Source organism: Emys orbicularis, chromosome 13, assembly GCF_028017835.1.
Source record: "Emys orbicularis isolate rEmyOrb1 chromosome 13, rEmyOrb1.hap1, whole genome shotgun sequence".
Classification (NCBI taxonomy): Eukaryota; Metazoa; Chordata; order Testudines; family Emydidae; genus Emys; species Emys orbicularis.
In genome coordinates this window covers 311,496-337,912 of record NC_088695.1, presented here as the reverse complement: position 1 = coordinate 337,912, position 26,417 = coordinate 311,496, and the positions used below count along the sequence as shown (strand labels likewise).

General features: G+C 62.5%; 1 protein-coding gene across 1 annotated transcript in view; it reads right to left on the bottom strand.

Annotated features, from left to right (window-relative positions):
- COL11A2 (collagen type XI alpha 2 chain) overlaps positions 1-26,417 on the bottom strand; it is a 68,625-nt gene extending 42,208 nt beyond the window's left edge. The window contains exons 1-13 of the mRNA XM_065415911.1: positions 26,339-26,417; positions 13,537-13,704; positions 12,808-13,018; positions 12,182-12,344; positions 10,974-11,111; positions 8,163-8,267; positions 6,569-6,907; positions 4,929-5,081; positions 4,242-4,427; positions 2,302-2,361; positions 1,247-1,288; positions 1,069-1,131; positions 523-597 (exon numbers count right to left, since the gene is read on the bottom strand). Of these exons, the coding sequence (XP_065271983.1) occupies positions 523-597; positions 1,069-1,131; positions 1,247-1,288; positions 2,302-2,361; positions 4,242-4,427; positions 4,929-5,081; positions 6,569-6,907; positions 8,163-8,267; positions 10,974-11,111; positions 12,182-12,344; positions 12,808-13,018; positions 13,537-13,704; positions 26,339-26,417 (1,782 nt within the window). The remainder of the gene's footprint in view (positions 1-522; positions 598-1,068; positions 1,132-1,246; positions 1,289-2,301; positions 2,362-4,241; positions 4,428-4,928; positions 5,082-6,568; positions 6,908-8,162; positions 8,268-10,973; positions 11,112-12,181; positions 12,345-12,807; positions 13,019-13,536; positions 13,705-26,338) is intronic.

Genomic DNA, 26,417 nt, shown 5'->3' with positions numbered 1-26,417 from the left:
CCTCTCTGGTTCTAGGCCATACTATCAGAGTTCCTCTTGTTTTACTCTAGACCCTGCAGGCCCACTGTATAGTCTACGGAATTAGGTATCTGAGTTCTTGAGCCCCACAGACCCATTGTATCACCTACTAGTTCTGGATACTGCTAGCTGAATCCCCATGCCTGCCCTAGACTTCCACAGACACATCATATTGTCCCTAGTTCTAGGTAACACAATGAGAGTCTTCCCTGATTTATTCAAGACCCACAAACCCACATTATCCTTTCTGGTTCTAGATCACACAATTAATTCCCCTGGTTTTATTCTAGACCTGAGAGCCCCCACCTTCCATACACTTCCTTGGTCCAGCTCCCACAAGTATTTCTTCTAGTTTTATTCTAGATCCCACAGAGCCACCCCAGTTCTAGGTTACCCTATCAGCACCTTCCCCTGCTGTTCTAGACCCTAATCAGCCTATGTTAGCCCATTCCATTCCAGACTGCAGCAGCCCCATCATTATCCATCAAACACCTCCTTACTCACAGGGAGCATGAGAGACGTGCCAGGAGGTCCAGGCGTCCCATCCGAGCCAGGGAGACCTGAACGGCCAGGAGGACCCTGTTGGAGAGAGAGGCAGAGCGGGAGGTTATTGCATTGGGGGGGGGGTTCCGATCGTCCCCTCAGACAGTGCTGCTGCTGCCCCTGCCCTTCTCAGCACCCACAGCTCCCCCAGCGATGCGCCGATCTTCCCCCCACACAGTGCCAGTCTCATATTCTCCCAGCACCCTGACACACACTGACCCTTGCCAGGATCTCTGGTCTATCCCCAAACACCCCAGGCCATCGGCGCTGCGTATGCACACACGTGCACAATCACACACGCTAACGCATGCACACTCCCAGGCACTCACACGCACAGCGCCTTCCCCAGCCAAGGGGGCACAATGACATCCCACCCCAGCGCACACTCGCGCCTCCCCGTGCAAACACCCACTCACTCCTCCCTTGGAAGGGGGGCCGCGGTCTCCCCCAGAGCTGATGCTGGACCCACAACCCCTGCCATGGGGCCAGGTTCCAGCTCGCACTCACCCTCTCGCCAGGATCTCCTGTGGGTCCCGGGGGGCCCTGTGTGCCCGGCGGCCCCGATATGCCCTGAGGAAACACATGAGAGACACACAGTGAGGTTAATGCACCAGCAGGGGGATCTGCCCCCAGCCCCAGAACTCCCCGGACAGACAGACAGACAGAGACACAGACAGGCTCTTACCGCAGGTCCCTCAGGGCCGGGGGGGCCCTCCACCAGCATTCCCTGCAGAACAAGAGGCAGAGAACAGGGTTACGCCAGCAACAGGCCCAGGTGGGCCGAGGGCACAGCGGGCCGGGGGGGGGGGAATAGAGCCCCCAGCTGAGGAGGCCTTGGGCAGACACGGCCCCGGCCATGAGGTGCCCTAGAGAGACTGGGGACTGCCCAGGTGAGTTTGAAAAGGGGGAGGATCTCCTGGCTCATCCACACCCCTCGCCCACTCCCCCCTTCAGGAGAGAGGGCCATGGACTGTGCACACACGACTGTGCACCCTCCCACGCACACAGACATATACTAACCCAAACATGCAAATACGGTGGCATGCATGCACCAGGGTGTGCAAATACACACACACACACACGCCATGGTGCGTAACAGATGCACACGCATGGGAACTAACACCTACATGCAAACTAGATGTGCACACACAGGCACTCGCAAATACACATTTGCACACGCATACACAATTGTGCACAGGAACAGGTGCAAGCACTGACAGACAGATGTAAATGTGAATCTGCATGCAGGGGCCTGTGCAAACTCATGCACACACTCAGCGGCACATGCAACATATGTGCACACACATGATTTTTCACACTTAAGGTGTGACAATACATATATCCTTGTTCACACAGGTGTGTGCAGACACGCACACATGTCCCATCCTGCCATGCGCACCCTGCCCCCCTGCATCCATACACTCGTCTGTGCCTATCATCACACTACAGATCACTACGTCCATCGCACACACACACCCCGGGGGGGCTCCAGGCCCAGGTGACCTGTGATGGGGCATGCAGGGCGCGCTGATCCCTGACTAGGGCAGGGGCTGAGACAGGACAGGAGGCGCTGGGGGGGCTCTGTCCCATGTACAGCGGGATATCCTGCATTGGGGGGCTGCACGGGGTGGGGCACCCCAGGGCCTGGACTATGCAGAGATGGGCAACGTCCAGGCACGAACAATGGAGGGGCTGGTGGGAGCAATTGGTCTCCCCCAACCCGTCGACGCAGGGACCTACCGGTTCCATGACGGCCGGCTCTCCCTTCTCTCCTTTGTAGCCTCTGACTCCGCGCACAGCCTGGGGGTAACACACATATAACCGCAAAGAGGGGCCCGGTCAATATAACGCACCCGAGGCCCCACTCTGGCACCCTCCCAGCCCTGCAAATCCCAGCTCCCACACCGGGAGGCAGGGCTCGTCCAGCACCACTCAGCTGCACCACCCCGGGCTCTGTTAACGGAGGCTCCCTATCCCCCATGGTCTGAGGAAAAGTGGAGTAAAGTCTGAGTCAAAACTGGTGCAAGGGCTCAGTGAAAATGGAGCAGGGTCCAAGCGAGGTGCAAATAAAAGTGGAGCTCATCTCACTAAATTCGGAGTAAAATAGGAGTAAAAGTTGAGTAAAACTGGAGAAAGCTCTGAAAACGGAGCAGGATCTGTGTAAATGTGGAGTAAAGTCTGAGTAAAAATGGAGTACACATGGAGCAAAAATCTGCATTTAAATGGAGCAGGGTCTGAATAAAAGTGGAGTAAAGGTGAAGAAAATGCAAATCAGGGTCTATGTAAATGTGGAGTAAAGTCTGAGTGAAACTGGAGTAAGGTCTGCATTTCCGTGGAGCAGAGTCTGTGTAAATGTGGAGTAAAGTCTGAGTAAAGCTAGAGTAAACCTGGGGCAGGTTCTGTGTAAGGCCCCAGGATTTTGTCCCAACCCTTCAGTTACCCTCCTGGGACCTAGGCAGACACGGCTGCCGTTTCTCATTGGAGCTCATCCTCACCCCTAACAGCCCCCTTGGAGCCTCTGGGCCTGTTGAGTTAGGATGCTCTGTTAGCTCTGAGCTAATCAATGCATCGCGACCCACAGCGGCTCTGAACGGAAACGGAGGACAGGTTATATCACCAGGTGAAACACACCCCAGGGGAGGGGGTCATGGGGAGGAGACATTTAAAGGCCCACATCTGGAGATGCCCCTGGCCCTAAATCCCCAGCCCCATTGAGATGGCAGCGTGGGGGGAGGGGAATTACCGCACCCCTTTTGGGGGTTATCCCCCCAAATCGGTAATTGACACCAGCGCTGACAATACTCGGGGAGGTGGGTGAATAACAGAGATGGCTGTACATGGGGATGACATCACAGGACGTAAGATGACATCACAGAGTGGGGATGCCCTGGCGGGTTAGGGGCATTGCCAAGGCAGAGGATGTCATGGTTACAACATCCGGTGCAATGCCATCGGGGCATGACAGGCACATCTCTGAACATACGAGGTGGGGGAAAGGGTGCTGATGTCACTCCGAGCAAGAAGTGACCTCACAAGAGAGGAAGCGCATCACAGGAAATGGAATGGCGGAGGGAAAGTGACACAATGGTCAGTGAGGTGCAGGGAAGGACTGCCAAAGACAGGAAGCGACCACCACACTGGACAGGAAGTGAAGGCAGCGAACAGGAAGTGATGCCACACTGGACAGCCATGACCCCTACGATGCCAAGCAGGAAATGACCATGACACAACAGTAAATGCTGACAAGGAGGCAGGGATGCCACAAACAAGGAAGTGACACCACACAGGAAGTGACAACATGGCAAACAGCAATGGCACCATGAAAAGCAGGAAGTGACACATCAACAAAAGGAATTAACACATCAGAAAGCGATATCACGGCAAATAGGAAGTGATGCCAGGACATACCAACAAATGGCCACAAACAGGAAGTGACACCACAACAATAACAACACAGAGCCATGAATGGGAAGTGACATCTCAACAAACAGGAAGTGACACCATGAGACACCAACACAGGACCACAAACAGGAAGTGACACCACAATAGGAAATGCCGCCAACAAAAGACCACAAACAGGAAGTGACACCACAACAAACAGGAAGCGACCGCCGAAAGACCATCCATGAGAGGCCAGCAGGAGGAAGGGCCCGAGGACACATCCCCCGTGCCCCACTTACGCCTCCATTCTGGGGGGTCTCTGCGGAGAGCACGGGCCCCAGCTCTGATGGCTCGGCTCCCTCGGGAAAGTCCTTATAGACATACTCGTACTCCTGCCCCGTCACAGCTGTGTCCTCCCCCGTCACGTACTCCTCCACAAGCACCTCGTCCTCACCCGGAGCGGCAGGGGGCGGGCTGGGAGCCTCCTGCCCCACGGGATGGGGGAGAAGGGGAAAATGAGAAGAAACCCAGCAATGCATTAATGCACAGCACGGCGCCTACTGGGAGACAGGCTCAAGGAGATGTGCCGAAACTGGATCCCCCCGAACTCCTTGACTCCCAGCCCCCTCTCTCCCGGCTCTAACCCATTAGACCCCATTCTCCGCCCAGAGATGGAAATAGAACCCAGGAGTCCTGACCCCCAGTCCCAAATCCTCAGTCCTTTCCCCACAGACCCCTATCTCTGCCCCCTGGAGCCTCTCCCCCAGGATCTCCATCTCTTCCATCGTGGGATCAGCAAAGAGGCAGCTCTCGGGGGACCAGCCCTGAATTGCATGGGGAGGCTTTAAGGCCCCACCCCACTGAGACAGATAGTGGGGCTGTGGGAACTAGGGGGGAGCTAGACCTCGCCCTGGAGCCAGCTCAGCCCCCTGCTCCTTCCCATCCAGCCCCTTAGCCACCCCTCAGTCCAACCCCAGGGCGGTTACCTCAGCCCAGGGCTCCAAGGGGGAGGGGGGAGTCACCTCCAGCCCCATTGTCTCCTCCCAGTAGTCACCATCAGGCTCCTGGTCAGGGGGTAGGGTATAATCCAGGTACTCGCCAGCCCCCCAGGGCTCCTCTGTAGGGGACAGCCCCACATCCTGGGCGGGGGGGGGGGGGGGGTTCAGCGGTCGCCAGGGCCAGGGGGGAACAGGGTTGGAACAGCAGTCAGGGGGGCAGGGGAAGAAAGATGGATGGATGGATATGCAGATGGATGGATGGATGGATATGCATGAGGACAGATGGATAGATGGATGGATAAACATTCATAGGGATGGATAGACAGATGGACAGACAGGCAGATATGCACAGGGATGGGTGGATGCAATGGATGGATGGATGGATATGCATGAGGACAGATGGACGGATGGATGCAATGGATGGATAAACATGCATAGGGATGGATAGACAGATGGACAGACAGGCAGATATGCACAGGGATGGGTGGATGCAATGGATGGATGGATGGATATGCATGAGGACAGATGGACGGATGGATGCAATGGATGGATAAACATGCATAGGGATGGATAGACAGATGGACAGACAGGCAGATATGCACAGGGATGGGTGGATGCAATGGATGGATGGATGGATATGCATGAGGACAGATGGACGGATGGATGCAATGGATGGATAAACATGCACAGGGATGGATAGACAGATGGACAGACAGGCAGATATGCACAGGGATGGGTGGATGCAATGGATGGATGGATGGATATGCATGAGGACAGATGGACGGATGGATGCAATGGATGGATAAACATGCACAGGGATGGATAGACAGACGGACAGACAGGCAGATATGCACAGGGATGGATGGATGCAGTGGACGAACGGAAGTGCATGGAGATGGATGGAGATACATGCATGAGGATGGTTTGACAGATATGCAAAGGGATAGATGGATTAGAGGAGAGAGAGAAAGAGGACAGAAGTATTAGTAGGTTATTCTTGTTCTCCCCCCTGCCCTGAGGAAGGGGCAGGGACAGCGGAACTGGATTCATCCCGGATCGTTTTCCTGGACACATAGAGACAAACCGATCGCTGATGGAATCGCGCCCCCCTGCAGCGCCCCCTGCCAGGGAGCGACTACCCCTTGTCACTCAAGCGGGACTTGGGGTGTCCATTCATGGGAAAGAAGGTGCAAGATAAATAAACACAGAGAGAAAATGTGAGGGAAGTGGGACATGGGGCCTTTCCCGTCTAGGGGGCACTCCCTCCCATCCGGCCCCAGGGCAGGGACTGGCTGGCTCAGGGGGGCAAGGAATGGGACACAGGACCTTTCCCCTCTAGGGGGCGCCGGCTCCAATCTGGCCCCAGGACAGGGACTGGCTGGCTCAGGGGGGCAGGGAATGGGATTTGGGGCCTTCCCCACATTCTCCATCTGCTGGTTTATTTATGTTGCCAAGGCGTTTCCCGAATGGCCCCATCACAGACAGACAAACAGACACGAGCGAGACGCATAGATTGGGGGGGAGGGGATGGGGTGGGGGGGAGCATGCTCCCCCCCATAGATCTCAGATCGTGCTGGCCCCTCAGGGGGGTGCCCAGCACCGATCTGGATGCCTCGCTCTTGCTCTACCTGCTGGTACCCGTTGCCGTGTTTCCTGGGTGCGCCGGCGCCAGCGTAGGCCTTGCCCCCCGTCTGGGCCTTGCCCAGGGCATTTTTCACAGCTGGGTGTTTCCCCCCAGCTGCCATCTTGGCGTTGCCAGGGGATTTGCCGTTGCCAGGGGACTTTGCGTTGCCGGGGGACTTGGCGTTGCCGGGGGATTTGCCGTTGCCAGGGGACTTGGCGTTGCCAGGGGATTTCCCGCCGCCGGGGGCTTTGCCATAGGCTGGGGCTGTGTTCATCAGCTGCTGCCGTTTCTGCTGCTTGGGCGCCGGCTTGGCAGGCGCCTTGCGGCCCGGCCCGGCGGGTTTCTGGTGCCGCGACGGCGAGGAGGAAGAGGATGGAGGTGATGAGGGTGAGAATGAAGATGGCAGCGACACACACACAGACCGGGAGCCGGGCACAGAAAGAAAACACAACACAGACGGCATGAGTTCACGGGGAGCAGGGGTGCAGGGGCTGCTGCGAGGACTCCCTGGTGTACGGAGCACCCCACATCCCTCGGGGTCACCCCAAACCCCCTCTGTCCCTGGGAGCTTGTTACAATCAGAGCACCCCGAATCTCCAGGGGTCACCCCGGACCCTCTCCACCCTGGAGACCTGAATACATACAGAGCACCCCAAATCTCCAGGGGTCACCTCAGACCCCCTCTGCCCCTGGGGACCTGCATACACACAGAGCACCCCAAATATCCAGGGGTAACCCAAGACCCCCTCTGCCCATGGGGATCTACATACATACAGAACACCCCGAATCTCCAGGGGTCACCCCAGACCCCCTCTGCCCATGGGGACCTGCATACATACAGAGCACCCCGAATCTCCAGGGGTCACCCCAGACCCCCCTCTGCCCATGGGGACCTGCATACATACAGAGCACCCCAAATATCCAGGGGTTGCCCCAGACCCCGTCCGCCCTGGGGACCTGGATACATACAGAGCTCCCCAGATCTCCAGGGGTCACCCCAGACCCACTCTGCCCATGGGGACCTGCATACATACAGAGCACCCTGAATCTCCAGGGGTCACTCCAGACCCCCTCTGCCCCGGGGACCTGGATACATACAGAGCACCCTGAATCTCTAGGGGTCACCCCAGACCCCCTCTGCCCATGGGGACCTGCATACATACAGAGCACCCCGAATATCCGTGGGTCACCCCAGACCCCCTCTGCCCCGGGGACCTGGATACTTACAGAGCACCCCAAATCTCCGGGGGTCACCCCAGAGCCCTCATTGTCCTTGGGATCCCCATGTGTATGGATTTCCTCCCCTCTGCCCCCCACCAGGAGACCCCACCAGCAGGTTACAATGTGTGAGGGGCATGGCTTGCCCCCCACTAGTATCCCCATTCCCTGCCCCCCCAACCCGTGCCGCCCGCGCTCCTGCTCAGGGGGTGAAATGAAGCAGTGATGGATGGATGGATGGATGGATGGATGGATGGATGGATGGATGGACCGACGGACGACACTGGCATGAGCGGATGAGACTCAATGACACAACGGGAGCTGGGACAGACAGACAGACGTTGGTGGGGGGGAGCAGAGCCTGCCCCCCCCCCGGTTACCTGCTCCACTTTGCCCCCCGAAGGCGTGGGGAGGGGCGCGTTCCCATCCTCTTTATTCCCGTAAGAGTCGGGGTACTCATAGTACTCCATCTCCTCATCAAAGTACTGGGCGCCGGGGGGGGGGGGGATGGTGGAAGTGGGAAAAGGAGGAGAACAAAACAATCATAACAGAAACCCACAGTGGGGGGAGGGTCAGGGGCTGGACCAGGGTGTGGGGGTCTGCTCCCCCTGCCCCAATTCTTTCCCCCCCCCCGCTCCCCCTCCCTGGGCCTGACTCTCAGCTCCCCCACTCAGGGCAGGGATGCAGTGGTGGAGGGGGGGGGCAGAACTGCCTTTAAACCTCCAGTTCTGGGGTTCACCCCCCACCCCACCACGAGCCAGAGCAGCCCGCCCCGAGAAGGAGCAGGGCATGCTGGGAATACGAGGGCGGATTGTCCCGAGAAGGAGCAGGGCATGCTGGGAATACGAGGGCGGATTGTCCCGAGAAGGAGCAGGGCATGCTGGGATACGAGGGCAGGTTGCCCCGAGAAGGAGCAGGGCATGCTGGGATACAAGGGCGGGTTGCCCTGAGAAGGAGCAGGGCATGCTGGGAATACGAGGGCAGGTTGACCCGAGAAGGAGCAGGGCATGCTGGGATACAAGGGCGGGTTGCCCTGAGAAGGAGCAGGGCATGCTGGGAATACGAGGGCGGGTGGCCCCAAGAAGGAGCAGGGCATGCTGGGATACAAGGGCGGGTTGCCCTGAGAAGGAGCAGGGCATGCTGGGATACAAGGGCGGGTTGCCCTGAGAAGGAGCAGGGCATGCTGGGAATACGAGGGCGGGTGGCCCCAAGAAGGAGCAGGGCATGCTGGGAATACGAGGGCGGGTGGTCCCATATGGGGGAGAGTTATGAGGGGACAGCAGTTATGAGGGGCAGGTGGGAGGTCTGGGGCCCCGAGATGAAGCTGGCAGTGTTTCCCTAGGGGGTAAGTGCGGGGTCCCAGTGGGTGGGTGGGGTCTGAGGGGCAGGTAGGGGGTGGGGGGCTGAGATGAACCTGGCAGTGTCTCCTCGGGGGGGTTCAGGTTTTTTTCCTTTTGCACCTGAAAATGTCAGCGAAGGACCAGCAGCCCCGTATCCCCCCCAGATCAGCCCCACAGGCCCAACCAGCCCCGTAATGCCCCCTAGACAGTCCCATGGGCTCGACCAGTCCCGTATCCCCCCCACATCAGCCCCACAGGCCCAACCAGGCCCGTATCCCCCCCAGATCAGCCCCACAGGCCCAACCAGCCCCATAATGCCCCCCAGACAGTCCCATGGGCTCGACCAGTCCCGTATCCCCCCCACATCAGCCCCACAGGCCCAACCAGCCCCATATCCCCCCCAGATCAGCCCCATGGGTTCGACCAGTCCCGTATCCCCCCTAGATCAGACCCACGGACCCACCCAGCCCTGTATCCCCCCTTGGCTTGCCAACTTTCTACTCGCACAAAACCGAACACCCTTACCCCGCCCCCTGCCCCTTCTCTGAGGCCCCGAACACCGCTCACTCCATCCCCCCTCCCTCTGTCACCCATTCTTCCCACCCTCACTCACTCGCTCATTTTCACCGGGCCGGCTCAGGGGGTTGGGGTGTGAGAGGGGGTGAGGGCTCCGGCTGGGGGTGTGGGTTCTGGGGTGGGGCGAGGGATGAGGCGTTCATGGTGCGGGACAGGGCTCTGGGCTGAAGCAGGGGGTTGGGATGGGAGAGGGGTTGAGGGCTCCGGCTGGGGGTGTGGGTTCTGGGGTGGGGCCAGGTATAAGGGGTTTGGGGTGCAGGAGGGTGCTCCGGGCTGGGACTGAGGGGTTTGGAGGGCGGGAGGGGGATCAGGGCTGGGGCAGGGGGTTGGGGTGCTGGGGAGGGGGTCAGGGGTGGAGGCCCCAGGCGGCGCTTACCTCAAGCAGCTCCCGGAAGCAGCGGCATGTCCCCCCTCCGGCTCCTACGCGGAGGCATGGCCAGGTGGCTCTGCACGCTGCCCCGTCCACAGGCGCAGCCCCCGCAGCTCCCATTGGCCACAGTTCCCGGTCAATGGGACCTGTGGGGCGGTGCTTGGGGCGGGGGCAGCGTGCGGAGCCCCCTGGCCACCCCTACGCATAGGAGCCGGAGGGGGGACATGCCGCAGCTTCCGGGAGCTGTGCGGAGCCAGGGCAGGCAGGGAGCCTGCCTTAGCCCTGCTGCGCCGCTGACCGAACCTTTCACGGATCAGTCGGTGGTGCTGACCGGAGCCGCCAGGGTCCCTTTTCAACCGGGCATTCCAATCGAATCCTGGGCACCTGGCAACCCTAATACCCCCAGATCAGCCCCACGGGCCCGACCAGCCCCGTATCTCCCATGAGATCAGCCCCCCGGCCCGTCCAGCCCCGTAACCGCCCCCAGATCAGACCCGTGGGCTGTCCAGCCCCATATCTCCCATGAGATCAGCCCCACGGGCCCGACCAGCCCCGTATCTCCCATGAGATCAGCCCCCCGGCCCGTCCAGCCCCGTAACCCCCCCCAGATCAGACCCATGGGCTGTCCAGCCCCATATCTCCCATGAGATCAGCCCCCCGGGCCCATCCAGCCGCGTATCCCCCCCGAGATTAGCCCCCCGGCCCGTCCAGCCTCATATCCCCCCCAAGTTCAGACCCACGGGCCCGTCCAGCCCCGTCACCTCCCCCCAGATCAGACCCATGGGCTGTCCAGCCCCGTATCCCCCCCCCCCCCGAGATCAGCCCGCTAGGCCCGTCCAGCCCCGTATCCTCCCTGAGATGAGACCCAAAGGCCTGACCTGCTCGGTCTGCCCCACATCCCTCACCTCGGGCCTGGCAGGTCTCTGCTGCGCCTCCTGTGCCTGGGGCGCATGGGGCTGGGCGTGGCAGTCGGGGCTGTAGTGCTCGCAGTAGTCATAGGCCGCCTGCGGGTTCGGGGCGATGAGCAGCTGCTGGATGTCACCCTGCAGAGAGAGACGGGGTGATGGGGGGACGGGCACTGCTGGGCCTGGAGTCCCCACCCGCCACTAATGGGGAAAGGGGCCAGAGAGGGAGGGATAGGGGTTGGATGGAGGGGTGGGAGGGGATGGGTCATGGATGGGTTGCGGGGGACAGAGGGATGGGGGGCTGCAGGGAGGGGATGAAGGGATGGATCATGGATGGATTGGGGATGGATGGAGGATTGGGTGGATGGACAGGTGTGTTTGGGGATGGATGGGTGGAGGGAGATGGGGATGGAAGGATGGATGGGGGGGATAGAGGGATGGATGGGTGTGTGCAGGGATGGATGGATGGAGGATCGGGTGGATGGACAGGTGTGTGGGGATGGATGGAGGGAGGCAGGTGGGGATGGAGGGATGGATGGGGGGGACACAGTGATGGGTGAGTGGAGGGGTGTGTGCAGGGATGGATTGATGGATGGAGGATTGGGTGGATGGGCAGGTGTGTGGGGATGGATGGAGGGAGGGAGGGAAGGAGGGTGGGGATGAAGGGATGGATTGTGGATGGATTGGGGGATAGATGGATGGAGGATCGGGTGGATGGAGGATCGGGTGGATGGACAAGTGTGTGACGATGGATCGAGGGAGGGAGGTGGGGATGGAGGGATGGATTGGGGGACAGAGTGATGGATGGATGGATGGATGGATGGATGGATGGATGGATGGAGGATTGGGTGGATGGACAGGTGTGCATGGGGATGGAGGGAGGGAGCGAGGGAGGGAGGGTGGGGATGAAGGGATGGATTGGGGGTGGATTGGGGGCATAGATGGATGGAGGGATGGATGGATTGGGGGATAGATGGAGGGGTGTGTACAGGGAGGGAGGGCGGGGATGGAGGGGTGGAAGGAGAGGAGTTACCCTGATACCATCCTGCTTCCCCATTGTGACCCCACCCAGAAATAACCCCCAATTTTCCCCCAAACCACCCCCAGGCACTGCCCCCATTCCTCACACCCAGCCAGTCTTAGGGGAGACATGGGGGTCAGGCGGGGTCCCCGTGGGCAGGGGGACGCAGGATGGGCTGGGCCGGTACCTGGAAGACCTCCTCGTCGAGGATGCGGGTGCCAAAGACAGTGATGCCGCGGGTGTCGATCACCGGGCGGGGGCCCCGGGGCAGCGGCCGCGTCACCTTCTTCTTACAGTCCAGGATCAGCGTCACCGAGTGCTTGTGCACACTCAGCGCCAGCCGGTGCCACCTGGGGACACGGACATGCTGATGGGAGGGGGCAGGACACACAGACACGGGGGGGAGGCAGGGATGGAAAGGGGAGTCCTCAGGGGTTGGAGTAGGGTCGGTGTAGGGGGCAGAGGGTACCCATGTGCTGCAGTGTTGGGGGTCAGGGTCAGGGGTCGGCGGGTACCCACTAGCTGTCAGCGAGGTTGATGCCCCGGAAGAGCGGGTAGCCCTAGGGGGCGGGGTGGGGGGGTTGGAGGTCAGGGGTCAGGGGTCGGCGGGTACCCACTTGCCGTCAGCGAGGTTGATGCCCCGGAAGAGCGGGTAGTCCTCAGGGGCGGGGTGGGGGGGTTGGAGGTCAGGGGTCAGGGGTCGGCGGGTACCCACTTGCCGTCAGCGAGGTTGATGCCCCGGAAGAGCGGGTAGTCCTCGGGGGCGGGGTGGGGGGGTTGGAGGTCAGGGGTCAGGGGTTGGCGGGTACCCACTTGCCGTCAGCGAGGTTGATGCCCCGGAAGAGCGGGTAGTCCTCGGGGGCAGGCCGGCCGCTCTGGTCCTGGTAGAGGAAGACGGGCGAGCGCCCCAGCTCCACGCCCAGCTGCTGGGTGCCGTGCTGGTCGTACATGGAGAGCAGGAACGCCTGGGTCCCGGCCTTGGCTTTCACCAGGGCCATGATGGAGAAATCCTCTGGGAACTTCCCTGGGGAGACAGCAGGGGCTGTGGGACCCCGTGGGGGGGGGAGTTCGGGGGGCAGGACACTGGCGGGTGCAGGGACAGCCAAAGGGGGATGTAGGAATGTTCCACTAGTGACACAGGAGGTGTGGGAACATCCCAAGAGGGCGTGGGAATGTTCCATTAGTGACATGGGGGTCACAGGAATGTTCCATTAGGGACATTGGGGTGTGGGAATATCCCAATGGGGACGTAGGAAAGTGGGGGTGAGCACACAGGAATGTTCCACTAGTGACACAGGAGGTGTGGGAACATCCCAAGGGGGTGTGGGAATGTTCCACCAGGGACACAGGTGGGTGCGGGACCATGCCGTGAGCTGGGGGGCGTGGGACCAGCCACGGAGGCGGGGGGAGCCTGTGGGAACAACGCCCGTGGGCCGTGGGAAGGGCACGGCTGATGGAGGACACAGGGAGGGGGAACACGCCGCAGGACAGGGAGGGGGTGGACTATCCCATGCGGGTGGGGGGGGGCTCATGACCTGGTACCTGAGAAGAGCTGCCTGGTGGGGGCGCTGATCTGTGCCTGCCGTGATATCCTGTAGGCCACGTCCGGCCCCGTCCCTGTCCGCCTGGCGGGGCAGAGCCCCGTCATCTTCCGCACGCCGGCCGGCTGGGCCTGGAACTGCAGCGCTTTCAGCACGTCCACTGGCTCTGCTGCGGGACACGGGGGGGGGGTCAGAGCTCTGCAAACAGCCCCCACCTCCCCGACAGGGGCCCCCTCCCCAGCCACACAGAGCTCCCCAGTTCTGGGATCACATGAACTCACCCCCCCCCACCCTGCAGCTACCAGGGCCCCCCCCTCCAGCCGTGATTCCCATTCCCCGCTGAGCCTCTCCACATTCAGCCCCCCCCCAGCCTATGAATCCCCCTCCCCATGAGAGTCCTTCTGCCCTGGGGGCTGAGCTGGGGGGGTCTGGGACGCGATGGAGGAATGCCCGCAGAGCAGGCAGGCCTGGCTGCATGGAAGTGGGTGTCTGGGCAGCTAAGGGCGGCTGGCCGTGGGTGCAGGAGATGGGGTCCCCCCGCCCAGGTGCACTGGAGGCCGACTATCGGACTCCTGGCTGGGGGCTCAGGGCAGGGGGGCCCTGGCTGGGGAATGGGGGGGACTGGCAGGGCTGGGCAGGGGGTAGGGGTCCCCTCAGGTGTGCTGGCCAGTTCTATCCAAATTCCAATCTCTCCTCCCGGGACGCTCACAGAGACGGGCTTTTTCAGGCCCGATCAACGGGGTCTTTGTTCCCAGCCGGCGGGGGGGGGGAGGGGGGAGGAGGTGTGGAGGGTCCAGGGGAAACACACACACGTAGCACGCGCACACACACACCCCGGCATACAGCCTTTGCTGCCCAAATGCAGCCCCCCCCCCCCAATCCCATCTGACCCGACTCCCCATCGCACTTGCAGAACGCACCCTCTGCCAGCAGCAGGCACCCAGCCTGCTTCACCGTCGCACACGCGCCCCTCGGCACACGCCAGCTTGCACACACATGCACCATTTCACCACGGCCCATTCTCCATTGCACACTCCACAAGCACAGCCGCCTCATCACAAATCGCACACCACCCCGCCACACAACGGCACCCTCTCGCCGTGTCAGTGACAATCACACACCCGACTTCACAGTCGCACCCATCACGAGCTCACAATCACCAGTTGCACATACCCCATAGCACAGCGGCTCACTGGTATCACAATTACACACACACACACTTCACAGTCACACAGAGCCCATTTCACAATTGCACGCAGCTGTGTCACAATCACGTGTGCACCCCATTACACAATTCGCTCCCAGCCTGCCCACCCCGACCCCCTCTCAGCCGAGCCCAATATTCCACTCTGAACAAAAACAAGTCTGCAGAAGCCATCAGCTCCAGCCGGGCCTGGCTCACGGCCCACCCTCCTGCCCACGCCCCAGACCTCAGGCGGGGCCGACCCCTCCTAGCCAGGGGTGAGGGGTGATGGGGGGCAGCAAGGCCAGCCTGCATGGGGGAGTGGGGAGGCAGAGGTGCTCAGACAGACGGGTGACCCTCGCTCCAGACAGGGCGGGTTTGTGAGGGAACAGCCAGAAAAACAGCAGCAAAGGAGCCATCACCACCCCGGGCTCTTGGGGTCAGGACCCTTTGAGGGAATTACCCCCCCCCCCCCACGAGACACTGGCCACAAGGGGGAGCCCAGGCCGGCTCGCTCGGTCAAGGGTGGGCAGTGGGTGAGCCTGCCGGGTGGAGGCACTGCCCCCCCCCCAAGTACAGGGGCTGCCCTGGTTGGGGGGTGATGGAGCAGGGTTGGGGGCAGGGTGCTCAGGGGGTACTGTGCTGTGGCTGACCCCCCCCCCATCCGTCTGTCTGTCTGCGTCTCTCCACACCTGTCCCCCTCTCCCATTTTTCCATCCAGCCCCCGTCTGGGTTTCTCATCAGCCCCACGTTTACGGCCCTGTTGTGAAGGCGGGAGCCCCATTCCCCCCCCCCCCATTGTTCCATTCGGCATCTGGCATCCATTAATATCCCCAGCAGGACAGAGTGAGACGGAGACCAGAGCCCTTGGCGCAGGGCACTGCCACGGGGAAGCTTGCAGCACTGGGAGATCTCCAGCTGGGGGCACTGCTCCAGGGAAGTTTGCCGCGCCAGACTCCCCGGCTGAGGGCACTGTTGTGAGGGAGGCTCACAGCACCGGCGTCCCCGGCTGGGGGCACTGTCGTGGGGAAGCTCAAAGCACCGGCGTCCCCAGCTGGGGGCACTGTTGTGAGGGAGGCTCACAGCACCGGCGTCCCCGGCTGGGGGCACTGTTGTGAGGGAGACTCACAGCACCGGCGTCCCCGGCTGGGGGCACTGTCGTGGGGAAGCTCACAGCACCGGCGTCCCCGGCTGGGGGCACTGTTGTGAGGGAGGCTCACAGCACCGGCGTCTCCGGCTGGGGGCACTGTCGTGGGGAAGCTCACAGCACCGGCATCCCCGGCTGGGGGCACTGTTGTGAGGGAGGCTCACAGCACCGGCGTCCCCGGCTGGGGGCACTGTTGTGAGGGAGACTCACAGCACCGGCGTCCCCGGCTGGGGGCACTGTCGTGGGGAAGCTCACAGCACCGGCGTTCCCGGCTGGGGGCACTGTTGTGAGGGAGGCTCACAGCACCGGCGTCCCCGGCTGGGGGCACTGTCGTGGGGAAGCTCGCAGCACCGGAGAACTGGCAGGGGAGGGGAACGTTAGCCCCTGGCAGAGGGGATCCAAGCCCCCCCACACAAACACACTCAGGGCCCATCTCAGAGCCACTTCCCCACCCGGGGTCTCCCGGCCCCCCGCCGAGCTCGGCGCTGGCCCAGCCCCAGCCGGGAGCGCTGGCAGCCAGGCCGCGCCAGCCGCACAGAGACACCTTTCTTCTGGCTGCCAGGCGGGCGCGAGGAAAAGCCATTAGGGCTGCATAGCACAACTCCCCGGGGAGGGGTGGGGCGGGAATGGGGGAGGGGAGCCCCAGAGCCAGGGCTGGAGCGGGGGGGTCTGATGGAGGAGAGGAAGAGGGGTTGGGGGTCAAGGAGGGGTGAAGGGGGGATATTGGCTGTAGAAAGAGGTGAGGGGAGAAGGGCCAGGACCGGGGGGGGGCAGGAGGGAGAGGGCTCCGGGGTGGGGGTCACAGTGTGAGGTCGGGGTCAGGGGAGGGGGTTGTTCAGGTGGAGGAGGAGCAGGAGGGAGGGGTGGGGGGGTCAAGTGGAGTGGGAGGGGCCAGACAGGAGAGGTCACAGTGGGGGGTCAGGGGAGGGGGGAGCAGAGGGGAGGGGAAATGGGGGCAGGAGAAGGGGGCAGAAGGGAGGGGAAATGTGGGACAGCTGGAGGGGGCAGAGGGCGGGAAGTGGGGGGTCAGGTGGAGTGGAAGGTCAGGTGGAGGGGGAGCAGAGGGGAGGGGAAGTGGGCGACAGGAGGAGGGCAGAGGGCGGGAAGTGGGGGACAGGAGGGGGGCAGAGGGCAGGAAGTGGGGGCAGGGGGAGGGGCAGAGGGTGGTAAGTGGGGGTCAGGTGGAGGGGAAGGGGAGGGGGAGGGGGAGCAGAGGGGAGGGGAAGTGGGGGACAGGAGGAGGGGCAGAGGGCAGGAAGTGGGGGCAGGTGGAGAGGGGCAGAGGGCGGGGGAAGTGGGGGGCATGGGGAGGGGAAGTGGGGGTCAGGTGGTGGGGAAGTGGAGGGGAAGTGGGAGACAGGAGGAGGGGCAGAGTGTGGGAAGTGGGGAGCAGGTGGAGAGGGGCAGAGGGGGGAAAGTGGGGGGCAGGGGGAGGGGACTGGGCAGCAGAGAATGGGCCCTTTATACGAGTCACTTCCTCTGTTTGAACCACGAGTTCCCCAGCATGGGGGGCTGTGTGGGGCTGTGGGGGACTTGGGACCGGACGGGGTCACCTGATCCTGCCGGCGACCGCACAACCCCCAGCGTCCCCCGCCCCCCCAAGCTGCCCTGGCTCCCCCCAGCCGTGCCCCCCCCCCATCGCTCCCCATGGCCCTGCTGCAGGCTTGGCAGGGACGGGACATATTTGCAGCAAGACGCAGGGACCTGCCAATCCAGCGGCACCTGGGAAAGCGATTAACTCCCCGCCCCGCACCTGCTACTCCCAGGCACCAGCCCCACAGCTGCACTGCCCCGGGGGGGCGGGGGGGCAGGGTCCCTGCACAGCCCCATGGGGGGATCTCTGGGGCACGGGGCCCTGAGCATCTGCTGGGGACGCGCGGGAGGCTCTGCCCCAAACCAGCCGGAGCTGAGCTGCCTCGGTCCCCACTCCTGAGAATCCAGCCACGGCGTCTGAGTGTGTCTGTCTGTCCTGATCCCCGGTCACCCCATGTCTGTCCTGTTCCCAGGTCACGCTGTGTCTGTCTGTCTGTCCTGGCCCCAGGTCACACCGTGTCTGTCTGTCTGTCCTGGTTCCAGGTCACGCTGTGTCTGTCTGTCTGTCCTGTTCTCCCGGTCACGCTGTGTCTGTCCGTCTGTCCTGATCCCAGGTCACGTTAGGTCACAGCCAATCCAACTCCACCACTACACGGATCATGCCAGCCGTCCCAGAATGCCTCGGGGCCACAATCCCACGGGCAGCCAGTGGTCCCTTCCCCCACCCCTCAACTCTCGCCCAACATATCCCTGCCCCCCCCATCCCAGGGGGGACCCGGCGCGCCTACCCCACAGCTCCATCCCAGGGGGGACCCGGCACGCCCACCCCACAGCTCCATCCCAGGGGGGATCCAGCACACCCCAGTTCCACACCGGCTGGTCACCAAAACAAGGATCCCGCAGCAACCTATAAATTCCAGCTGACACTGGCTCTTCCCAGGCCCCAGAGAGTGACCATCAGAGCCCCCAGTGCCCCCCCCCACCCCGAGAGCGCCTTGCTGCCAGGGCAGGGACAGACAGAGAGACAGGCTGGTATCTGGGGCAGGAGACCCCATACAGGATACCCAGCTCCACTGCCTGCTAAGACAGACCCTCCCCAGTATCAGCTCCCCCATCCCCCAGCAGCCCCCATGGATAGGAATCCCCCCTCCACCCCTCCTGTATAGGATCCCAACTCTTCCCACAGAGCCCCCCCCCCCCACTAGGACCTGGCTCTGCCCCCCCCCCCCCCGCCGACAGCCCCCGCTCTGCCCCCCTGCTCTGATCCCCATAGCCCGCCCACCCCCGCATATAGGATCCTGTCTCTGATCCCACCCCCCAGGCTCTGTCCAGAAAAGTCAGGGTTTGTGCCCTGGTGTCTGTTTCTCCCCCTACCTACACACCCCACTGCTAGATCTGGCTGCTGTGCCCCCCACCCCAGAGGTGGCTGCATTTCAGGAAGGCTGGCTCCCCAGAGAGCAGGTGACAGGGCTCTGGGATCCTTTTCTGGGGGAGGGGGGGCATGTTCCTATTGCCCAGAGCACAGAGACCCCACACAGAGGGGAGACATACCCCCCAATCGGGGGGAGGGGGAGATTGACTAGACAGACAGGGACCTGGGGACAGATGGGGGGACAGACACTAGGACCTAGGGATGGACAGACAGCAGAGCGGGAACCTGGAGCCAGATGGACAGACAGACAGACAGCGTGACTGGGGGACAGGACAGACACCCACAGCGAGACCTGGGGACAGACAGGACAGATGGACACGCTGGGTCACTAGGCTCTGGGGTGGATGGACAGACAGACAGACACCTGGCGGGGGGCAGACAGAAAGCCGCCCCCACCCCTCCCCCGGCTCAGTGCTGTGTGAAAGGCTCTCAGCCCCCCAGGCCAGGTGAGGCAGGGCAGGAAGGGGGGGGCTGAAGGGCCCCTTTCTCTGCCGCCCACGGCCCCAGGGGTCAGGGCAGGGGCTGGCAAACCACAGGAGCGCATGGCCCCCACCACAGGGTGCTGGCTGGGACCCCAGACATCAATGCACTGAGACGGCCATTCATACTGCTCTGCCGGCCCCCGCCCCGGGGGGGCATCACACCACTGGCCACCCGCTGCCTGCCAGCCCCCTCGGCACCCCACCACGCGACTCACCCCACCCACCAGGACTCCTGGGTTCTCTCCCTGGCTCTCGGAGGGGAGTAGGGTCCAGTGAGTTATAGCAGGGGGAGCTGGGAGCCAGGACTCCTGGGTTCTGTCCCTGGCTCTCGGAGGGGAGTAGGGTCCAGTGGGTTATAGCAGGGGGAGCTGGGAGCCAGGACTCCTGGGTTCTATTCTTTAAGGGGGAACTCCTTTCCCTTTGTTGTGCCTCAGTTTCCCTGTCTGCGATAAAGCCCCATTGTAAAGAGCTCTGAGAACCACAGATGTACCATGCCCCCCTCCCCACGGAGACCAGCTATTTACCCCACTCCCACCGAAGTTCAAACCATGTACCCTTAACTCTGCCCCCACCTGCTTATCCCCCAGACCCTCACCAGCAGGCTTGTGTGGGAGGGGCTGTTGCTTCCACACTCAGATGCGGAGAAGAGGGGCAGCTCAGAGAGGGTCCCCGATCCTTGATAGCTTCCCCATCTCCTGGCTTGACCCCCAAAGTCCAGGTGGGGCGCTCTGTGACCCAGGAGTTGGGCTGCACTGGGATAAGGGAGAGACGACACTGGGACTGCTACATACAGTGCAATGCAGCCAGCTCTAGGCAGGAGCATGGAAAGCTGAGTATAACAGTGCAAAGTGCGTGAGGGATTTTAACCACGGACGAAGAGGGGGGAACATGGTACCCTGGGGTTATTAATATCCCCACAGAGCTGGGTTTGGGGATCTGATAGACTCCACTCCCCAACCCCAGAGGCACCGATAGAACCCAGGTGTCCTGGCTCCCAACCCCCACAGCCCCAATCTGTGTGGCCCTGACCTCCCGCTGCCCCTGCCCCACCCAGCTGTGGTTTCTGCCCCACTGCTCCCCACCCAGCTCCTCCAGCCAGTACACCCCAGCTGGGCTCCTGCGGAGGGTGCAGGGGGGACCCTGCCTGGCACTGGGGGGCACCCAACCCCCACAAGACTCAGGGCAGGGTGGGGGGATTGTCTTAGAGAACTAAAGAAATGGGCAGAGAAGCTGCGATCCCCTGGGGCTGGGGGCTGCAAAGGACCAGATGCCATGGGGATGGGCACAGGGATAGATAGATAGACAGATAGATAGATGCTGAGTGAAGTATGGAGATGGATGGTTGGTGATGCTAGAAGAAGGGAATGGGGCTAGATGGATGGATGACACCCTAGCAGCAAGGAAGGGATGGAAGCACAGCTGGGATCTGGGGATGGAGGGATGGAGGGAGGGATGGAAGCGAGGGATACTTGGAGGGATGGAAGCACAGCTGGGATCTGGGGATGGGGGGATGGAGGGAGGGATGGAAGCCAGGGATACATGGAGGGATGGAAGTACAGATGGGATCTGGGGATGGATGGAGGGAGGGATGGAAGCGAGGGATACATAGATGGATGGAAGCACAGCTGGGATCTGGGGTTGGAGGGAGGGATGGAAGCGAGGGATACATGGAGGGATGGAAGCACAGCTGGGATCCGGGGATGGAGGGAGGGAGGGAGGGAGGGATGGAAGCGAGGGATACATGGAGGGATGGAAGCACAGCTGGGATCTGGGGATGGGGGGATGGAGGGAGGGATGGAAACCAGGGATACATGGAGGGATGGAAGCACAGATGGGATCTGGGGATGGATGGAGGGAGGGATGGAAGTGAGGGATACATGGATGGATGGAAGCACAGCTGGGATCTGGGGTTGGAGGGAGGGAGGGATGGAAGCGAGGGATACATGGAGGGATGGAAGCACAGCTGGGATCCGGGGACGGAGGGAGGGAGGGAGGGATGGAAGCGAGGGATACATGGAGGGATGGAAGCACAGCTGGGATCCGGGGATGGAGGGATGGATGGAAGTGAGGGATACATGGAGGGATGGAAGCACAGCTGGGATCTGGGGATGGAGGGAGGGAGGGATGGAAGCGAGGGATACATGGAGGGATGGAAGCACAGCTGGGATCTGGGGATGGAGGGATGGAAGCGAGGGATACATGGAGGGATGGAAGCACAGCTGGGATCCGGGGATGGAGGGATGGAAGCGAGGGATACATTGAGGGATGGAAGCACAGATGGGATCGGGGGATGAAGGGATGGATGGATGGAAGCGAGGGATACATGGAGGGATGGAAGCACAGATGGTATCTGGGGATGGAGGGATGGAGGGAGGGATGGAAGCGAGGGATACATGGATGGAGAGAAGCACAGCTGGGTTCTGGGGATGGAGGGATGGATGGATGGAAGTGAGGGATACATGGAGGGATGGAAGCACAGCTGGTATCTGGGGATGGAGGAATGGATGGAAGTGAGAGATACATGGAGGGATGGAAGCACAGCTGGGATCTGGGGATGGAGGGAGGGAGGGATGGAAGCGAGGGATACATGGAGGGATGGAAGCACAGCTGGGATCTGGGGATGGAGGGATGGAAGCGAGGGATACATGGAGGGATGGAAGCACAGCTGGGATCCGGGGATGGAGGGATGGAAGCGAGGGATACATTGAGGGATGGAAGCACAGATGGGATCGGGGGATGAAGGGATGGATGGATGGAAGCGAGGGATACATGGAGGGATGGAAGCACAGATGGTATCTGGGGATGGATGGAGGGAGGGATGGAAGCGAGGGATACATGGAGGGATGGAAGCACAGCTGGGATCTGGGGATGGAGGGAGGGAGGGAGGGATACATGGATGGAGGGAAGCACAGCTGGGATCTGGGGATGGAGGGAGGGATGGAGGGAAGCGAGGGATACATGGATGGAGGGAAGCACAGCTGGGATCTGGGGATGGAGGGAAGTGAGGGATACATGGAGGGATGGAAGCACAGCTGGGATCTGGGGATGGATGGAGGGAGGGATGGAGGGAAGCGAGGGATACATGGATGGATGGAAGCACAGCTGGGATCTGGGGATGGAGGGAGGGAGGGAGGGAAGCGAGGGATACATGGAGGGATGGAAGCAGAGATAGGATCTGGGGATGGATGGAGGGAGGGGCAGGTGGAGCGATGAATGGAGGGATACCCTGGGATCTGGAGATCAGGGCTGGATTCACATTCCCATGAGCTGCAGGTCTCTGGTTGCTCTGTGGGGTTAAATAACTGGGGGGCCCAGTGCGTGAGAGAGGATGGGCTGGAGACATGGGGAGGGCTGTGGCTGCGGGTTGGGATGGGGCAGCAGGGAGAGACGAGGGGGATGATCCTGCATCTGGGTCCAGCTCCAACCTGTGGGACTATCCCAGCCAGACCCCCAGCACCCCCCTCTCGGTCTGTCCCGGACAGACCCCCAGCACCCCCCCCGGATCTGCCCCAGACAGACCCGCAGCACCACCCTGGATCTGCCCCAGCCAGATCCCCACCCTGGAGCTGCCCCAGCTGGGTGGGGAGCAGCAGGTCTGGAGGCCTGACTCTGCACCGTCTATTTTGGGCTGGTCCAGGCAGCTTTCCGCCCGGAAACCCAAACAGTAATTAGAGTGAGTGCCCAGAGTGGGGGGGGGGTGGCCCGAAGGAAAGGGGGGGGGGATTCAGAAAAGGAATGAACACAAGAAGAGCATACAGGGAATGAAAGAAGAAACAAAAAGGAGGAGAGGAAGGGCCCAGACACTGGGGGTCCGGGGGGGGGAGGAGAGGAAGGGCCCAGACACTGGGGGTCGGGGGGGGAGGAGAGGAAGGGCCCAGACACTGGGGGTCCGGGGGGGGAGGAGGAGCGGAAGGGCTCAGACACTGGGGGTCGCGGGGGGGAGGAGGAGAGGAGAGGAAGGGCTCAGACACTGGGGGTCGGGAGGGGAAGGAGGAGAGGATGGGCCCAGACACTGGGGGTCGCAGGGGGGATCGGGACTTGCTACCTCCCTTCCAGGCTGCTGCCCCCTCTCCGCACCCTGCTGGCTTTGGGTCCCCCCATGCTGCCACCCTGGGCCCCACGCAGCCCCCCGCCCTTCTCTTCCCCCACCCTGCTGCCCCCTCCTCCCCCCACCCTCAGATGCCCCAACACCCCCCTGCTGCCATTCTCCCCCCCCCCCAGGATCCCCCCCTTTGTTGGGCAGGAGAGACGGGGGTGGGGGAACCACAGAAGGAAAAAATGTTTCCGAGAGGGAAAGTTCAGGCCGGGGGGGGGGGGCTCCTTACAGACCCCCCAACCAGGGCTGAGGGGGTGATATCCCTCCCGACAGCACCCCCCATATCTGCCCCTCCCCCCAGCCATTCCCAGTGCACCCTCACTATGTCTGTGCCCCCCCAGCCAGTTACTACTCCCCCGTCTTTCCCAAGGGACCCCCCCTCCCTGCCCCCCTGGGTTAGGTGCGGGTGATGGGGGGAGGGAGATTAAAATGTTACACAGTGGGTGTGTGAAGGAACACAACTACACAATGGGCACAGAGAGACACCACTACACACTCACACCAACAACCCCACACACACACCCCAGGGGGAGACACAACTAGACAACTGTCTATGCACACAACCTGGGGGGAAACACAGATACACAACTATATGCACTCACACACACAACATACACACACACCCCTTGTGGCAGGAAACACAAGTACACAACTGTATGCAACACACGGAGCTATACACCTGCACACACACACACCCTACTGGGAGACACAACTGTACAACCCCCCGCCACACACACACAACACAGGGCCAGAGTGGTGCGGACCAGGCACATGCACCCCCCGAGTCCACCCCTCCCATCCTGGAGTCAAACCTGTGAAGGGAGAAGGGGGGTGCAGGAGACACGGAATGAAGAATATGGGAACAAGGGGGGACAATGGGGGAGCAGGGGGGCACAGGGGACTGAGCAGGGGAGTGGGGGCGCAGTGGGGGAATGGAGGGGTGGGGTGCAGTGGGGGGCGCAGTGGGGGAATGGAGGGATGGGGGTGCAGTGGGGGGCACAGTGGGGCCCTGCACTCACTTCCCCAGGGTTATAAATCCCCCCACACACACACACAGGAGAGGCGGCTCTGGCTCAGTGCAGGCCGGGCCGGGCAGGGGGTCGGGGGAAGCCGCAGCCCAAAGATAAATAAACCCCCGCGCCCAGCCCAGCGCACACTCCCGCCCTGTTCCCAGCACAAAGAGCCTGTGTGTGTGCAGGGCCCGGGGGGCGCAGGCTGACACGGGCAATGGGGGGCCCTGGGGGGCACAGGCTGACACAGACAATGGGGGGCTCTGGGGGGGCGCAGACCACACTGGCAATGGGGGGCCCTGGGGGGCACAGGCCGACACGGGCAATGGGGGCTCTGGGGGGCACAGGCCACATGGGCAATGGGGGCTCTGGGGGGCGCAGACCACAGGGGCAATGGGGGGCCCTGGGGGGCTCAGGCCGACACGGGCCATGGGGGGCTCTGGGGGGTGCAGACCACATGGGCAATGGGGGGTCCTGGGGGGCGCAGGCCACACGGGCAATGGGGCTCTGGGGGGCACAGGCCACACGGGCAATGGGAAACCCTTGGGGCACAGGACACATGGGCAATGGGGGCTCTGGGGGGCGCAGGACACACGGGCAATGGAGGGTCTGGGGGTGCAGGCCACATGGGCAATGGAGGATCTGGGGGGCACAGGCCACATGGGCAATGGGGGGCCCTGGGGGATGCAGGCCACACGGGCAATGGGGGGCCCTGGGGGCGGAGGACACGCGGGCAATGGGGCAAACCCGGACAGGTCAAGGGGGCGGATCCCCCATTTTCAGTCCAAGCCAGTCCGGGTGGGGGGAGGCTGGATAAACAGGGTTGGATTTATCGCACCCGAGAACCCCCCTGTGCCCCCAAGCCAGCAATTCCCCCTCCCAGAGCCCCCCAATACCTGAGACATCCCCACTCTGCCTCTGATGCCAGAGAAACCCCCACAGCCCCCCGCTGCCAAAGATCCATCCCCAAGCCTGGGGGAGGCTCCCCCATAAGAAGTTGGGGGGGCTAAAGTTGGGGGTGGAATAAAAAGGAAGGACTGCACCCCCTGAATTCCTGACCTCTCCCTGCCCCCCACTCCATGACCCCTTCATCCAGTTCTCCTTGCCCTAAAATCCCAGCTGTCCCTAAACCCCCAAATTCTGGCCCCCGTTTTCAGATCCCCTGAATTTCTGACCCTCCTGCACCCTTAACCCCCTGCCCCCCAGTGGCTGTCCCCTTGTCCCCCCATGGCCCCAGTGCCTGTCCCTAGGATCTGTCAGTGCCTGCGATGCCCAGGGGAGAAGGTGCTGTCTCTGCCACATCACCCCAGCTGGCACCCCCAGGCCTCCCCGGCCACCTGCTGGCGGCTCCGCAAAGCACAATGGGGGGGGCTGGGTGACAGGCAGGGACACCCCCTCCCTGGGGCTCACCTGTCACAGCTGGGACCTGCCTTCCCCAGTCTCCCACCCATCCCCGCTCCGGACACCAGGCACCCACCCACCCCCTGGCCTGCCCCGAGTCTCCACTCGGGCACCCAGACCCCGGACCCGGCACCCGCCTGCCCCCCACACCGAACCCGGGCTCCAGGGGACCGTGCCAGAGCCGCAGCACCTCTGCCTCCCTCCTTGTCCCCCGGCGCTGATACCCCCCATGCCAGCCCTGGACTGGGCACTGACCTCCTACCGCAGCCCCTGATCCCCCCATCCAGGGCACGGACACCCCCCGCCACTGCGTCCCAGAGACAGACAGACACACACACAGCTCCCGGTCCCAAACACAGAGACCCCTGTGCCCTCCGTGCGTCCCCGACACAGACACCCCCCAGCACCCCGCTGCGCCCCGACAGCCCCCCGAGCACCCCGCTGCGCCCCGACACAACCCCCCGGACCCCCCTGCGCCCCGACACAGACCCTCCCCCGCCCCTCTCCCCCCCCCCGTACCTGCCCGGGCGCACAGAGCGGGCAGCAGCAGGAGCAGGGGCAGCAGCCCGGGGGCCCGGGGGCGCCTGGCGCGGGCCAT